The sequence below is a fragment of the Lissotriton helveticus genome, chromosome 10, assembly GCF_964261635.1.
Source record: "Lissotriton helveticus chromosome 10, aLisHel1.1, whole genome shotgun sequence".
NCBI lineage: Eukaryota > Metazoa > Chordata > Amphibia > Caudata > Salamandridae > Lissotriton > Lissotriton helveticus.
In genome coordinates, this window is record NC_136071.1 from 173,521,539 (window position 1) to 173,538,381 (window position 16,843).

Here is a 16,843-nt window from a genome sequence, read left to right on the forward strand (position 1 = left end):
GCATGGTGCAAGCACAGCTTGTTGTGTTCGTATGGGGATTAGATATCTGTCGGAGACCAGTTTTAATAAAGCCGCAGCAGCCTTGTTCCAACTTAAGATGTGCGGGGGAATGCTGCCACCTTGTGGCTAACAATGTAAAACCAAAATTACTTTAAAAAAACCGTGAGTATCAAATACCAAGACCGTGGAACATCGATATACTTATCCAATGAGGGGGTACAAAGGAGAGGGAGAGGCGGCAGTGGCGGGGGAAAGCGCACCTGAACAATACATCATGCTAAGAATACAGTAAAAATAAGCAGCTTGGTCTTAAAATGTGTCGCTCCGGAGTTTCATATTAACCAATAATCACAGGAAACCAGTTTAAGTGGAAAACCCTGAAAGCGGGTTAGCAACCGGACGTTATCATAATGTACGAGTCCTTCATCTTGGTACCAGCTTCCACCCCCCCCCCCCCCCCCCCCCCAATTACCCTAGAGGAGCACTGTAAAACGCTGTGACTAGTGAATATAAAGGGAGAGCTTCCCTAACTCCACCAAAGATGGAGTCAGAAGTCACTATATGAACCCCGGGGTAAGACCGCATCAAAGAACAGGGCTCCCTTCACATCATCGAGGCACCTCTTGAAGGCGCTTGCCTAGGGCTTGGGAGAGAACACAGAGCACAAGTTTCTTCGTGGTAGTCAGATCTGATGGAGGGAAAGAGGAGGCCTAGGTGGACTGCGGCTTTGTGCAGATAACTGGACCAGCGGCTTCAAAGTCTGATATGGGGTCTCCGTGTTCAACCCACCCCCGGGGTAAAACAAGGCACCACTTATTTCTTTGATGACTCCTATCGGGAGGATCCCGAGCTAGAAATTCTGTTAAAAACTCAATTAGTAAGTCCGCTTTTCTATCTCAGGATTACACGGCAGGTAAAGGGGTGCTATTTTGAATTTGCGGCTCTCTGGGGGATGGGGGTGGGCATCCCAGGATCTATTTTTGAACAGAGGACTCCCCAACATTTTGCTGAAGGTCGGAGAGTGGGCGCCTCTATTTTCAGCACATTAGGGCTTATGGACCTCACTGCTCTCTTCCCACACCCGACAGGGGAGCACTTTTGGGTAAATAAAGGGTCATTACCAAGGCCATTTGAAAAAGGTCCGCTTATTTTCCTTCCGATTGAAGAATGTGTTATGTAGCATTTGCGAATGTGCCCTGTGCTCTTTCCACCCCAGCCTCCTAACTCCCATGTCCAGCATGTGATCCGCTTACCGGCTCTTCCTTTTTCTGCATCCAGCTGTACTTCTTGTTGGGATTTAACTCCCGAGGCAGCCGAAGCGAGCACTTCTTCAAACTTTCCTCCGTCGGACCGGCAAGGACCTCCATCAGCATTTGCGTACTGGCCGCTAGCAAGCTCTGCAGGCAAGGGCGGAACGCCATGCTTTCCAGACCTGTAGGGCGGATTAAGTTTAGGATGAAGCAAGTACCCCACAACAGAAAGCACCCCACATTACAACCCTCGTTTAACTTCCCTTCAAGTAGATTCATTATGCTTTCTGTTCATCGTTACTTAAAACTTAAAAATCATTTTTAAAAAATGCTTGTCTTAACATCACTGCTGAGATCTGCCTGGGTGAGACTATAGTTTTGAAGTTTAGATTGCAGATGACAAAGACAGTGGGTCTCCAAGGAGTAGAACATTTATGTATTTGCTACATTTGCTGCAGATAAATAACTATTCATGTCACCCCTTTCCTTGGGGTCTTTTACGCAGAGTAGCAGTCGAAGCACTTTACATTAAAAAAAACATCACACAGTACGAAGTGGATTAGCACAGCAGAAAATGTAGACGGTTGAAAGGGTTATCAATGTAAATATATAGTATATTCGCTAGAAGGATGTGTGAAGGGAGAGCGTGTGTAAGGCAACACAATTGTATATTCCAATTGATATTGGGTCTTGAGTAACCCTGGGCGTAGTTCGCATAGTAGTACTACGCGTAGCTACTCAAAAGTGCACTTTGCACTAAGCGAACTGCGTAGTGCACTGTGGAAAATGCTGTTCGCACTGATTGCACAGTGCCGGATGCTTGTCCACACTGTGCAATCAGTGCGAACAGCATCTTGCACAGTGCACGTGGTCGTTTTCTGCCACTCGAGTAGATTTCTACTTAAGCGGCAGCTTTCTCAGCGTGGACTGGTAGGTTCTCATCGCGAGCGGTCGCGAGCACTCACAATGAGAAACTTGACCTCCCTACGTTCAGAATCTCGCTAGGAGGTTTATTTTCCACGCTCGCGATCGGCAACTTGATGTTGCTGATCGCGAACAAGGAAAAGTCTCGCCGGGATGTCATTTTGCTCGCTCGCGGTCGCCAACCTGCCGTTGAGGACCGCGAGCAAGCAAAAAATGACCGCTGCACTACGCTACGTGTGTTTGCACTGTGCTACGTGCAATTCGCGTAGTGCGAAGTAGCGCAAACTACGCGAGCATAGCGTAGTGCTTTGCCCAGGGTTTGTCTGGAGTCATAATGAGGGAAATTCAGCACAGACTTCAAGTTCTTCCTCAACTATTCAGAGCTTAGTGTTTAGAAAGTTTTTTCTTTTTTTAAACTGGGATAAATTCTACTGACAATCAATTTTCCTATCAAGGCTCACTGTAGAACAGGCCATAGATATACCTTCAAAATGCAATTTGGGCAAATAATTACATTTTATTTTTGTACAACTGCCCATTGCTCAGGATACTGAAGCTCGTGATCCAGAAGATCAAAAAAGTCTGGTCATTCACAACAGTAGTTTAAGACTACACAGGCCTGTCCTGTTATTTAGAAAACTGGAAGGAATACAAAATTCAGTAAGGCAGGTTAAAAAAAAAATACTTACTTAGCACTTCTTGCTTTCTTTTTTCAAGCTCCATCTCGGCAATTTCGCTCAGCAGGGAGATCCCGTTAAGAATAGAGGGGTCTATGGAGGGCACGTCCTTATCCATTTGGGCTGGGGTAACACTGATTATTGTACACATGGAAAGGGCCTCTGGCATTTCTGTGGCGGCCACTAATGCATTCATGCCCGCAAGAGGATCCTCGGTTTTGATGTCAATGGAGTTCAAATTAGGGATTTGATATTGCATTGGTTCATCAACATAACAGTCAATGTCTGGAAGGGTCTCACTTTCCTTAATAGGCCCACTTATACAATCCTCCTGCCTGCAAGAGTCTAAATCCTCGGTTAGATCTGGTACAGAAAGTTCGTCATGCCCAGATGGACGTTCTAGTTCTAGCTCAGCTTGTTCAACGCCTGTCTCGGTTAGGGAGTTCAGAGAATGGGCAGGGCTGGGACAAACCCCAGGGCCACTACCCTCCTCCTCCTCTTGTTCTAAAGGGCAAGCCAATTCATGACAGTCCGGCAGAGACGTAGTTTGAGGGGAAGGGAGATTTTCCACAAAAGCATTTTTTGCATCCTCCTGCTGTGCTGCGAGGCTAGCGAGGTCTGCGCTTTCTATGGAATCCACCGCGGTGTCCTGGAATTCTGTGCTTTGTTCACTGAGGTCTTTCTGTTGCTCCTTCATCTCAGACTCTTCAGATACTTCCTCAGTTTTGACTCTTTGCTCCAAAGTTTCTGACTCATTCAAAGGATCAAACATTTTTGTGGAGACAACTTGTGTTGGTGTTAAGCACGGAGAGGTTTGCATATGTTCAGGGCTTTCGGTGGCCATTGGTACATCTGGAGCCAATCCTTCGGCATCAGCAGCTGCAGTAGGTTGGAGGAGGTATGGATAAGGTCTTCTGAAGGATGAGGGAAGAGACTGGAATGAATATCCCGGAGGCATGTCTAAGAAAAAGAAGAAAGGGCGAATGTGGATTAAAAATGTTTTACTAATATCGCTTATGAGTAATCACCCCCAGTTTTAGTGTAAACAGAATTAGGAAAGAAGGCTAGATAAAAGTACGCAAGTTAAAGAAAAAAATGTGTCTGATACAGTAAAGACATTTTTTCTTCATTTTCTACAGGTCCTGTGATTCCCACAGTATATGACATTTTCTAATGTCTGTCCTTAAGTGTTTTCCATTGTAAAAATGAAGACAATTGGCAGAGACTAAAAGCACTTATCAAGCATAATAACAGGTCCTATATCTTACCAGGAAACAGAGCATCAAATGGAGTGGAGGCTTCCTTTTCAAGATCCAAGTCTTTCTTGACTAGATCCTCTGGAACTTCTTCCTTCGGTGGAATTGGTGGTGTAGGTGGTGGAGGGGAGGCGAGTGGTGGGCTGGACTGACGAGATCTGGGCGTAGCAGGGTAGGAGTAAGCAGTCTGCATAGATTGCTCTTCCAGTTTGTGAATTACCTCTGCTTTGAGCACTGTCATAGGTGAGCAGAGAGGAGAGACAGCAGGAGAGTTCACCACCTTGCTGTTGTAAGACACCGAGGCAGATGGAGACACAGCATGCGATTTCCTTTGCAAATGTCCAGAACTGGAAGAGGTTATGCCTTGTTTACTGCTTTCAGAAGTCCTTTTAGAAACCTTTTCTTCCATTTCCATACGCTGCTCATTGGCTTTTAATCTTTCCTGTTTTAGGCAGAGGATTAAATGCAGGGCAAGATTAGTAATGGGTAAATACAAGTTACCTTAGACTGTGAACAACAATCTATATTAATTTTTTTTTCTACCTACACAATGGCATCTCTACTTACTTGAATGAATGGGTGCCAACCAAGCGCTGTGGTTAAGACAGTTATGTGAAAAACAAGCACTTTTAAAGACCAGAGGGAAACTCACATTAAAACGAATTGATGAGAAAACATTTGCAGATGCCGGTTTGTGTTGCATCGGGCATTGTTATGAAGCTGAAGAAACCCGTCAATTGATCGTCACACCACCAAAAAATAAGATTCTTCAACAATGTATTCCGCTGACATTTACAGAGTAACCACACTCCATATCAAACGTTACAGTGTGATTTCAGACACCACGATGAACTCCAGTGTTTGCTAAATGGGTATTCACAACTTTTTTCCATAGCTCGCATGCAGTTTACAATTTACTCTTGGCGAAAACGGCTCAAGTGGTGAACGTTTGACTGTGGCTAAGGTCTGAGGTGGAGAAGATCCACTTACCTTGGGAAGCTGTAATGATGAATCTCTCAACGCCTCAGACACAGAGTCACACCTGAAACCCTCCCGCTTGCCCTTTGCTGGAGCAGAATGTGTCTGCCTTGAATCCATGGTCATCGGGCTGTCCTGTAAAAAATTGGAACAGCGATTTTTGGCAATTGGACTTGGAACCCTCGAGCCGCTTTGTGCGATAAGAGCGTTAGCAGAAAGGTGTCTGCATGGTCCTCTTTGTAATGTTTGCCAGAAGTGCTCAGATATCTTTATTCCCATTTTATGGTAGGTCAGGAAAACAATTAAAAAAAAGTCCCACAGAGATTCATCACAGCAGCTCCCAGGTAAGTGCCATATCCTCATACAAATAGCATGATCGTGGTTTGGTAACTTTAATAAAGCATTCCTCATTACAGTTGCCTTGCCTTAGGGCTTACTAACGGATCGGTGGAGAGGATTGCAATGATGCACTCTCATGGCATTACTAAAGCATGGTGCGATGTAATATAGGCGTGAACGGCCTATGATGGAAAGAATTTTGAACTTTAGGAACTATTAAAAGCACCAAAAGAGATCACTAGCATTACAGGGCCTATAAACATGCCAAGGATTTTCCGTACCAATAGCCTCAATAAAAGGGACATAGCACTTTAGCTACGGGAAGTCAGCACAGTAGGTCCAATAATTATCTTAAAGAACTGTTATCACCCTATACATTTCCATAGTATGTCTAGATGGTTGTTCATTCACGTAACTAATTAAACCTAGTTACACATTGTGGATGTAAGAAAGCTTCCACAGTTCTGGTCAGGAGACTTTTTTTTTTTTTTTTTTTTTTTTTTATCACAGGAAACAGGCTTCCCATGTTTATGGGACAATGTTACAGGCTTCCCATGTTTATGGGACAATGTTACTTACCCTGTAACCATCTGTTCGTAGTGTTTAGAGCTGTAGATTCACATGCTCTGCATACTCCTGATATAGTGTTGGCCTCTGAAGGTTTGCAGCAACTGTAGTCAGATATAGTTGTATGGAAGCATACGCTAACGCTGCATTATAAAGGTGTAGAAGGTAAGAAATAATATCCAGCATCGAAACTGTAGAAGGATCCATTATTTGGAAAAACAGTAGTACATAAAACTTATTTAGCTGTGTAGCAAGTATGAATAGCCCGTTTCCTAGCCACTTGCAGAATTGCCATGCATTCTTGTAGGATGGTGAAGGTACCGAAACTCCCAAATACTCAGCTGCCAAAGTGCTAGAGGGAGTTATTTGGGATTGGAAGGTCCGGGACGGTCCTAAATGCTGAGTGTGAAGGTCCGGCCAGGTTGGGAGCTTCTTGTGAGGGATGACTGATCTCTAGAAGTATTGAGAAACATGGCTGCAGAGTGCATCTTGGTGCAACTAGGTGAATCTGCCTGACAATACACAGGCAGAGAGAAAAAGGTGGAAAAGAATAATCAGCTATCTCTGATCAATTGATCCATAGAGCATTGCCTTTGGATTGAAGGTGTGGGTAAATTGTGGCAAAGAATTGGTATTATGAGTTTTCGGGAGTGGCAAACAGACCTACTGCAAGGGTAATGGTGGAAGTACTTTTGAAGGACTTTTGGGTGAAGTTTCCACTTGTGAACTTATTGATGGTTCCTGCTGAGCAGGTGTGCAAAGAATTAGTTGTCCAGTCCTCGAAAACGCAGTGCCAAGAAATTAATGTTTTGGTGGGGTGCCCAATGCCAAATCTCCTGTGCAAGCTGCAAAATCTTGTGGGAGTAGGTCCCTCCCTGCTTCTTGATATAAAATATGGCAGTCACGTTGTTTGTCTAAATGAAAGCAGTTTTGCTCTGGAGAATTGGAAGAAATGCTTTGAGGGCCAATTTGATGGTAGGAGTTCCAAGTATTTGATGGGGCAACCTTCATGTGGAGAATCCCAGGAACCATGGATTATGTGGTGAATTAGGGGAGCCCCACCCTATACGAGAGGAATCTGGGGTAATAGTCACTTGCAGAATGGGTTTAGAAAGGGCCTGCATATAAAGCCATCAAGCCCAATAGTTTAAGCATGGTTCGTCAGTGTTGAAGAGCAGGCTTTTATGGTAAAGCCTAGTACGAGCTGTAGCGACACTGCAGTTTGCATGTGTGCCAGGCATTAGGCTCACCTGACTGATAAACAGCGAGGGAGTCTGGGTATATTAACACATGAATGACGCGAGTGTAGATGTAGTGCGACGACTTCCAGGTACTGGATAACCATTGCCTCCTGGATGTTTTCAATTCCACAGATCTGAGGTGTTTCGAATAGCCCATCTCGCTGCGTGCTAAAAAGCACCCACCATCTCTCTATTCTGTTTGAGGGTTTTCTTTCAACGGAATGCAGGGCAGGCCTCTCAGGTAGATTATGCTCCGAAAAGGAGGTACCAATGACATATTGGGTCAGTCAGACGGCGCATTTTACATGGCACTCAGGACTAAAGTAGTATGAGTTTGCGCCATGACTAAGTCCTCAGCGCATTCTCAATATTCACCTCTCAGGCTTCTAGTGGTAAACATTGAGTCAATACCGAAGGAAGTATGGATGTACTCAGTGAGAACTCGAAAGAAAAATCTTTGCACTGCAAGTGACTGTCTATGTAGCCCCAGAACCCAAAACTGAACCGAAATGCGTTCTTGTTGCGATTTAACACTTTGCTTCGGAGCAGCATCCGAGCCTGATGGCGAAATAAAACAAACCGTTTGGAGAAAAGAAAAAAAACACGCCTATGACAACTTGTTTTTTATTTGAGAGCACAAAGAATTTAATTCCCTCCTCTGGTAAAATACTGCTAATATTCGTCAGAGTAGGTGACCTTCCTCTGAACCACTACCACTACAAGCTTGGTTTTGTGAATTTGAAGTAAATGGCTTACTTAGGCCATAAAAACTTGCAACAAATGTCTACTCGTCCCCTTAAGTCCGCCGGTCGCCCAATAGCCGTCCCGAGCACTACCTCGGTAGTGCTTCGCACGTCCGTTGGATGACGCGGCCCCTCCTGCGCTATCGAACGCCTAAACAGGTCAATTCCCTCTACCAGTTTCCGTTTTGAAATCCTCTCTGTAACCATCTCATGCAAGAACATTCTCAGTTTGTGTTTTGTGCTCTGATGTTGCAAGAAGTTCGATACAGATACACACGACTGAAAACAAAGCTTTGATTGAAATGCCTAATTTTACCAACCATCACTTACATCGGAACTCATTTAGTCAAAAAACTCCTAGTAAAAGCAGACTAGTGGACATTTAAACATTTGAAAACTTTAATTTACCAGAACACTTGCATGACTTCCCAAGATTGGTTAGGTATTTGGAAAACAGTTAAGTTACCTCATTCCCAAATAACTGGATGGTCAAAAAAGCCAGTTAGATGCCAATTTAGGGGGACATATCTATCGTACTAGCAGCATTACGGTAAGGCAAGATTCAAGACAATAGCTGAAACAAAAGCTGCTACATAGCACTGTAGACAATCGCTGGTCATCCAAATTCCCTAGCATCCACAATCTCTTAGGTGTATCCATTAACTTTCACATTCTCCAGCCTTTTAGTTACAAAAAAAATCATATGTCTGTTACTTTAGTCACAAAAACGATATTAAAACCACAAAAAAGATCCAATAATGGCACGTGGAAAACTGATGGCTGAACAAGTTTATTTTCCAGTTGTGTTTCAAATCTTTTTCTTTCCATCTTTGAAGGATGTCTCGGGACAAGAAAATCTAGCACTACGAGGTACATTTGGATGTAATTGATGCAGGATTAAAACACTTTTACATTGTGATTACAAGTGTAAATGTTTTCAATTGACCGATTGGCAATACAAGACACAAAACAAAAGTCGTCGTTCTAACTTACCACGAGCTGGGCATTCCTCTGCAGCTCCATGGCATGGGCTGCTTGTTGCTGTAGCAAGAAGAGTTCATGCTGCCGGAGTAACTGCTGGTGCGACAGGAGCTGGAGCTGATGTGCGTGCTGAAGAGAGCTTCTTGTATGTGGATACATAGCAGGCCAAAGAGGAGGCGCTCGATCCAGTAATTCAGCTAAATTCACAAAAAGATACAATCCAGTTACCGCAGTGCAAGACTGTCTTGATGGACAAACTTGTTCATCACATTTGGATTTTTGACTTTCGATCAACCAGGCATGCGCATTGCATTACATTTTTCAACCTCTGAACACAATGCTTATTTTCTCGCAACGTCATAGAACTATCTCCCTATAGGAAAAACAGTTAACTTAATTCATTTAACTGAATTATTTTGTTTGGGTTCATCTTAGAATGGTCTGCCTGTAAATGAGAATAATATATGTTGCCACTTGTGCTCTATTCTTAGTTTTGCATTTGTGAAGGATCTTTACATACTCCTTCACTTGCAAGAGTACCTTCACTTTCACGAGTAGGCTCATCATTCACAAGTCATTACCTCCTCGTCCTGGTCTCCCCGTCCCATTCCCGATACGTGAGCAGCTAGTCTGCTCTACAGAACCCCTACCTAGCTGACCTGTTGGCACTTCCCCCTAGGATGACGTCACCATCACGTGACTACAAAAGGGGGAAGTGCCGGAAGAATCATCCTGTTTTCTTTTTTCTGCAGTCTACGACCGCGTTCCTGGCTGGGCTGTTTCCTGGAGGCTTCCTTTTTCACGGGTAAGTCTCCCTGCTATTTGTTTGTTTTATGCGGCGGCCTGCTCTAGCGGCCGCCTCTGTCTTGTTTTCACTGCCGCTTCCCCCGAGCTACATTAGGCTTCCTTTACTCATGGGGGCATTTTTGTTACTCACGGCTCGCGTTAGCGGCCGGCTTTGTTTTGGGGGCGCTTTGTTGCTCGCGTTAGCGGCCGTTTCTGTGCTCTGTGCTTCGTGGTGCTCACCTGGCTTAGGTTGGCCTGCTCCAGCGGCCGTTCCTGGGCATTCTGCGGTCCATTTCGCCCTGCTCTAGCGGGCAGGGGCTTTTCTATGGAATTTGGTGTCCTGCATCGTTTTCAAGGGGCGATTTTGGCGGCTGGCTGGGCTTCTTATACCGGCCCAGTTTTTTCTCCTCCCACTGGTGTTCGGGTCCTCGGCTATATCTGGGGTCCTTGTTGGGATCTTTTTTGTCCTTGTTTATGCCTGATTGGGAGTGTTGTTTGGACTTTTTTGCTTCCGCTATGGATTCGGATGCTTCTTCTTCTGCGGCCCCTCTGGATGCCCTGCGCCTCATTATTAATGAGGCTGTGGCTGCTGCTTTCCTGGCTAGGGACGCGGCTGGGCCTCCTCCCAAGGTGCCTCGTGTTTCTTTGGATGCGCAGGCTGATCCTGTGGAAGACTTTGGTCCTGATGAGGATGAGGGTGTCCGTGGTCGTTTTGTTCAGGGTGCTGAGCTCACTGAACTGTTTGCCCATGTGAGGTCCAACTTGTGGTTTTCTCCTCCTGCGGATGCTGTTGTTGAGGATGACTTTTTTACGCAGTATGTCCAGTCTGCTCCGGATTCTTTGCCTTTGCATGGTGCTGTGCGTAATGTGCTGTCTCACGAATGGAAGGAGGTGGACAAGTCTTCTTTTCCTCGTTTCCTGTCCAGACGTTACCCTCTTGAGGGTTTTGCTGATGAATTCCCTCAGGCTGTGAAAGTGGACAATTTAATGGCTGGCCTTTCCTCTCAGGGTTTGGCTGTTTCTGAGGACGCCCTTCCTGCGGACGCTGTGGATAAGCGAGTTGAGGGGGCGGTGAAGCGTTCCTATGCTGCTTCTAATTTCTCTGTCCGGGCGACTGCATATTCCAACTATATGGTTCAGTCACTCCTTAAAGACTTCCAGTCTCGGTCTGTTCTGCTGAACGACGGCGAGGATGCCACTCCTCTTCTGTCTTTGATGGAGATGCAGGTGCGTTACCTGTCGGACATTTCCTTCGACAATTTGGGGGCGGCGGCCGCCGCTTCTGGTGCTTCCATTGCTGCCCGGCGTCATATTTGGATGCGTTCCTGGAAGGCGGACTATTCGCAGAAGTCGGTCCTCCTTAAGTTGCCTTTTGAAGGTTCTAAGGTGTTCGGTCCTCAGCTGGAGGGCATGGTCAAGCAGTCCGCGGAGAACCGCAAGCTGGTGGCTCCGATCCGTCCTCCTGCTTGGGGGCGTGGATTTGGTTATCGTCGCGCTTTTGGGCCTCCTGCTCGTGGCGCTTCTCAGCCCTTTCGAGGCAGGGGTCGTGGCCGGGGGGCCCCTGGAAGTGCCAAGCCCCGGGCCGCTGCTGGTGTTGCCACCCCCGCTTCCTCCTCTTCACAATGACTGTCTGCCTTTACCCGTTGGTGGTCGACTCCAGTGCTTCCGCGCCCAGTGGTTGTCTGTTCCGGATGCCTGGGCGGTTCAGACTGTTTCGGAAGGTTGCCGGATAGAGTTTTCCTCTCCTCCTCCTCCGGGTTTTGTTCAGACTCCCCTGCCCCGTCTTCCTTTGCGAAGAGTGTCTTTGTTGGCAGGTGTACGACTCCTGTTGGAGAAAAAGGCTATTGTGGAGGTTCCACCGCTGGAAAGGGGCGAGGGTTGCTACTCAATCCTCTTTCTGGTTTCCAAGAAGGACACTTCAGATCTTCGTCCTGTTCTGGATCTGAAGCGTGTCAACCGCTTCGTCGTCCATCGCCCTTTCAAGATGGTGACCCTCCAGTCCATCCTGCCTCTGGTCCTTCCGGGTGGCTTCCTGGCGTCCCTGGATTTGATGGATGCGTACCTGCATGTTCCTGTCCATCCTGCCGACCAGCGTTTTCTGCGCTTTGCTGTGGGGACCCATCACTACCAGTTCCGGGTGCTGCATTTCGGCCTGTCCTCTGCGCCCAGGGTGTTCACCAAGCTCCTGGCCCCTCTGGTGGGTATTCTTCATTCCAGGGGGCAGCTGGTGTTTCCATATCTGGATGACTGGTTGATAGTCTCTCCCTCTTTTTCGAAGGCTCTGTCGGATGTGGCCCAGGTGTGTCATCTGCTGGGTTCCTTATCAACCACCGGAAGTCCTCCCTGGTACCCTCTCAGTCCCTGAAGTTCCTGGGGGCTTTCTTCCGGATGGACCTGGGCATGGTGTTCCTCTCCCAGGAGCGCCAGTTGACTTTGTTTCGCCACCTTTCATGGCTTCTTTCCCAGTCGCAGGTGTTTGCCTGTCTCTGGTTGCGGAGTCAGGGGGAGATGGCGTCCACTCTACATCTCCTTCCTTGGGCCAGACTGTATCTGTACCCCCTGTTGCATCATGTCCTGTCTCACTGGGATCCCGCCTCCTTGGACTTCGAGACTCTGATCCCTGTCACTCCGGGGATTCGGGCGGATCTCCAGTGGTGGTTGTCTCCTCTCTCCCTTTCCGGGGGGGTTCGATCTCCTTCCCCCTCAGTCTGTGGTCGTGTTGTCCACGGATGCGAGTGCATTGGGATGGGGGGCTGTTCTGGGTTCTTCCAAGGGTCAGGGTCGGTGGTCCGGATTCGAGTCCCTCCAGTCCTCGAACTGGAAGGAGTTGAGGGCGGCCTGGCTTGCTCTCCTTTGGTTCGCTCCTCTCCTTCGGGGTCGGGCGATCTCTGTGCAGACTGACAATCAGGTGGTTCGCTCCTATGTGAATCACCTGGGGGGCATGTGTCATTCTCTCTTTCTCCTGTCCCGGGAGATCGGCCTTTGGGCCGAGTCGAATCTGTTGTCTCTGACGGCGGTCTATCTTCCGGGGAAGGAGAATGGGCCTGCGGATACTTTGAGCAGGGTGTTCCCCTCCTCGGTGTCCCTCTGTCTGTCCCCGGATCTGTTCGGGCAGATTGTCCTCCGATTCCACCTTCCTTGGCTGGATCTTTTTGCCTCGGAGGATTCCGCCCTTCTTCCTCTGTTTTGCAGCATCATTCCGTCTCCATTGGCTTGGGCGACCGATGCTTTCTCGATTCCTTGGTCGGGGGGTCTGCTGTTTGCCTTCCCTCCATTTGCCTTAATTCCGAGGGTCCTCCGGAAGATTCGTTTGGATCGGGCGGAGGTTCTCCTGGTGGTTCCAGAGTGGTCTCGGCAGTCTTGGTTTCCCCTTCTGCTGACTTTTGCCGTTTGCCCTCATTGGAGGTTTCCCCTGTCTCCCTCCCCCCTGCGGGCTCCTCTTCTCAGTCTTGCCTCCCTGCGTCGCCTCCGGCTGGGGGTTTGGCACTTGAGAGGTTGAGTTTGCTGGGTCTGGGTTGCTCGTTAGAGGTTGCCCAGTGTCTTCAGCTTTCCCGGCGTCCTTCCACCTTGAAGTCTTATGCCCGTCACTGGAAGAATTTTTCCACCTGGTGTCTTGGGAGGGGTCTCTCTCCTGCCTCCTGTGAGGCCGTGCGGGTGTTGGACTTCTTACGGGATGGTTTTATCTTGGGACTGGCGGTTTCTTCCCTGCGGGCGCAATGGGCTGCCGTTCTTGCCTTTCGGGGTTCCTCTGTTTCTTCTGTCTCCCCGTTGGTGGCTCGCCTTCTGAGGAGTTTCTTGCTTCAACGTCCTGTCTCCCGTTTCCCTGTGCCTCCTTGGGATCTGCCCTTGGTTCTACGGGCTTTGACGGGTCCCCCGTTTGAGCCTTTGGACTCCGTAGCCCTGAAGTTCCTTTCTGCCAAGGTTATCTTCCTGGTGGCCATTACCTCTGGGCGTAGGGTTGGTGAGATTGGTGCGCTGATGGCTTCTCCCCCCTTCTTGCGCTTCTGCGCTGACAAGGTCGTTCTCCGTCCGAGTCAGTTTTTTCTCCCTAAGGTGATTTCAACTTTTCACTGTCAGGAGGATATTGTTCTCCCTGTTTTTTCCGGCTCCTGCCTCTCCTGAGGAGCTTCTCCATTCTTTGGATGTGTTGAGGGCTCTCCACATCTACTTGGAGCGTACGGCTGGTTTCCGTAAGGTTGATTCCCTGTTCGTCACCTACGGCCTGTCGGGTCTGGGGCTTCGCCCTTCTTGGTCCACCTTGTCTCGTTGGGTCAAGGGCGCAGTGGTTTCTGCTTATGATTCGGTCCAATGTCCCCTGCCTTCTTCTGTTCAGGGTCGGTCGACTCGGAGCGTTTCGTCCTCCTGGGCCATGTTCAGGGGTGCCTCTTTGCGTGACATTTGCAATGCTGCTACGTGGGCTTCTCCCCACACTTTTGTTGCCCATTATCGTCTGGAGTTGGGGATGGCGGCCTCCGCTGCTTTTGGGACTAGTGTCCAGTCTGCAGTGCTTGATTTGTAGTTTTGTACTGTTTACATTGATTAAAATGGACCTGTTTTTCTGACATTCTTCTGGTCTGTTTTTTTCTTACAATCACCATGTGCTTGGGTATGGGCTCACGTATCAGGAATGGGACGTGGAGACCAGGACGAGGAGGTAATGCCCGGTTACTCACCGGTAATAACCATTACTCAGAGTCCTGGTCTCCCCGTCCCATTCCTGAGCCCTTCCCTCCCTCCCTGGTTTGGGTTTTCTGTGGGTGATTGTATGTGTTTCGTTCTGTTGTCTTTGGTATTTTCAGGATGATTCTTCCGGCACTTCCCCCTTTTGTAGTCACGTGATGGTGACGTCATCCTAGGGGGAAGTGCCAACAGCTCAGCTAGGTAGGGGTTCTGTAGAGCAGACTAGCTGCTCACGTATCAGGAATGGGACGGGGAGACCAGGACTCGGAGTAATGGTTATTACCGGTGAGTAACCGGGCATTTTCAGCTGCAGAGCAGTACAAGATATAGAGCCAGCTCTGAAAAGTTGCAAGAATCAAGTTGTCAGAATGCCAGATGGAATTAGCAGCTTGCGCCAAACAAGCGCTCTGGAAGAAACGGTAGAGGTGTGGAAAAAAAGGATAAAGTCAACCAAGAGTGCTGGAAAATACTGCAAAAATGTAGCCTCCGAGCCACAAATAGTAAGAACGGAATCAGAGCTACTGGAAGTGCTTCTTGACGAACACCCAGCTGCCATGCTCCAAGAAAGACTTTTGTGTAAAGCAGCTGATGCTCACTTAAGTGAAAAATGATGTGTAGTTATCAGAAACAAGAATTTGCACCAAAAGAGGCAGCATAAAACTAGAGTGGTTGTCAGGAGACAAGAAGTGAAACCAAATGGCCACTGAAAAAGAATAGGCGCTAGCCAGCCTACTAGCAAACTGCACCTGCCTCCAAGAACATGGTGGCTGAAGGCGGGAGAAAAGCCTGGCTAACTCATACATGAAGGCAGAGACAACGATGGTATCCCAAAGTTAAAAAAATAATAATAATTTGGGTGGACAAAACAGTGAACTCATCGCTGCCTACGTTTTGAGACCTAAAGTAACAGTACTTATAATGCGGATTTGAATACGTTGGCATCCAGGCAGCTTTTACTCTGGTACAAACATGCTTCCTGCGTTTAGGAAAGCAAGACCCAAACTCTTGTTCATGTCATGCAGTCATGAACTCATTTTGAGATTGAGAGAGAAAAAAAACTTAAAGCTCATGCATCACTTTACTAATTCAAACATTTTATATATAGTTAACCACAGTGCAGCATTCATATCCAATAAAACAGCTAAATTATTAAATTAAGTTAGGCCAGAGTGTAGAGTTTTGATCGGTTACACTCAACTAACTGAAAATATACGGAGGATGTACAAATATTGAAATTTTATATTTTGGAACTGCAACAAAGGTGAGGTTTGGGTTTGAAGGCTGCACAAGCACATTATGTGCACACATTACTCTTTATATAGCTAGGCAGTGAGATAACTACATAATTTATTTCACAATGGATAACCACAGCAATGTTTTCCCCCTTAGTGATACTGGCTTGGCAGTCAAAGAGGTTTGTCTGCTTACTATAAATATTCCAAAGGGATGATGGAAGACCTGCCGGTACCATTCCTAACTTGATCGTCCTTTTCATACTTACCAAAGTGTGGCATGTGCTCAGTTGGGATCACCATCAACTGCCCAGATTGAGGATCTCTGATAAACTGGTAGGCTGCAGGGAGAGAGCCAGCCATGCTGGATGTGAAACCTGGTGCCATCCCTTGATGCAAGGAAGGCGGAGTCAAACCTAGAAATAAAAACAACCCGCATTCGCCCATTACTTTACAACTCTATATGTTAAAAAAAATATTTGTATATAAATGGATTGACAGACTACGGATTGTGTGAACGTTAGCCACAATAAATTCTTCTGAGGTACAAACATACATGTCACGTGACAGCTTGGCCTGAACCAAGTTACTAATTTGGAGACAAAATCCAAATCATGCTTTGCCAAAATTCCGTTTGATGTGGGCTGACTTTGTTAGGATTTCGACAGTCATCTACAGAGGAGCATAAACTATCTAGAAAAATACAAACGAAAATCAATTGTTTGCCCAATCACAGGTCAGTTTCTGAAACCCTATAAATGTCTTTCCTTCCACTAATAGGTTTGCATATCTGGGCAAAGGAATAAAACGCAAAACCCACTCTTTTCAGCTTCTGAAATTAGATTGTAATGAATACATAAATGTATCTGAACATGCCCCGTTAAACACAGTTCATCCACCCGGCAACTGGGGTGCTGAAATAACTGATTAATTAAACTTTGACGTGTTCAACTTTTAGGCCCTCAACAGCTTCATTTCAGAACCTATGTGTACTAGGCGTAGGATACCATCCATTAAGAGACACTAAGTACCTCAGCTAGGCGCCAAAAGGGTAGACCCACTCTGTAGGCTCAAAGAACTAGTAGTTCATTTTTATGTTGCTTTCCCGTAAGCTTACAAGTACTCTTCCATTAAAGGAGAATGATGTGTGAAAACTGCTTAAATACGGTGTGCCATCTTATTCAAAATA

General features: G+C 47.0%; 1 protein-coding gene across 4 annotated transcripts in view; it reads right to left on the reverse strand.

Annotated features, from left to right (window-relative positions):
- TNRC18 (trinucleotide repeat containing 18) overlaps positions 1 to 16,843 on the reverse strand; it is a 204,223-nt gene that overhangs the window by 98,851 nt on the left and 88,529 nt on the right. For 3 of the 4 annotated variants that reach the window (XM_078665022.1, XM_078665019.1, XM_078665020.1), the window contains exons 8-13: positions 15,924 to 16,070; positions 8,969 to 9,153; positions 5,098 to 5,220; positions 4,120 to 4,549; positions 2,864 to 3,811; positions 1,254 to 1,432 (exon numbers count right to left, since the gene is read on the reverse strand). In XM_078665022.1, the coding sequence (XP_078521148.1) occupies positions 1,254 to 1,432; positions 2,864 to 3,811; positions 4,120 to 4,549; positions 5,098 to 5,220; positions 8,969 to 9,153; positions 15,924 to 16,070 (2,012 nt within the window). The remainder of the gene's footprint in view (positions 1 to 1,253; positions 1,433 to 2,863; positions 3,812 to 4,119; positions 4,550 to 5,097; positions 5,221 to 8,968; positions 9,154 to 15,923; positions 16,071 to 16,843) is intronic. The other variant, XM_078665021.1, reaches the window with a different exon arrangement.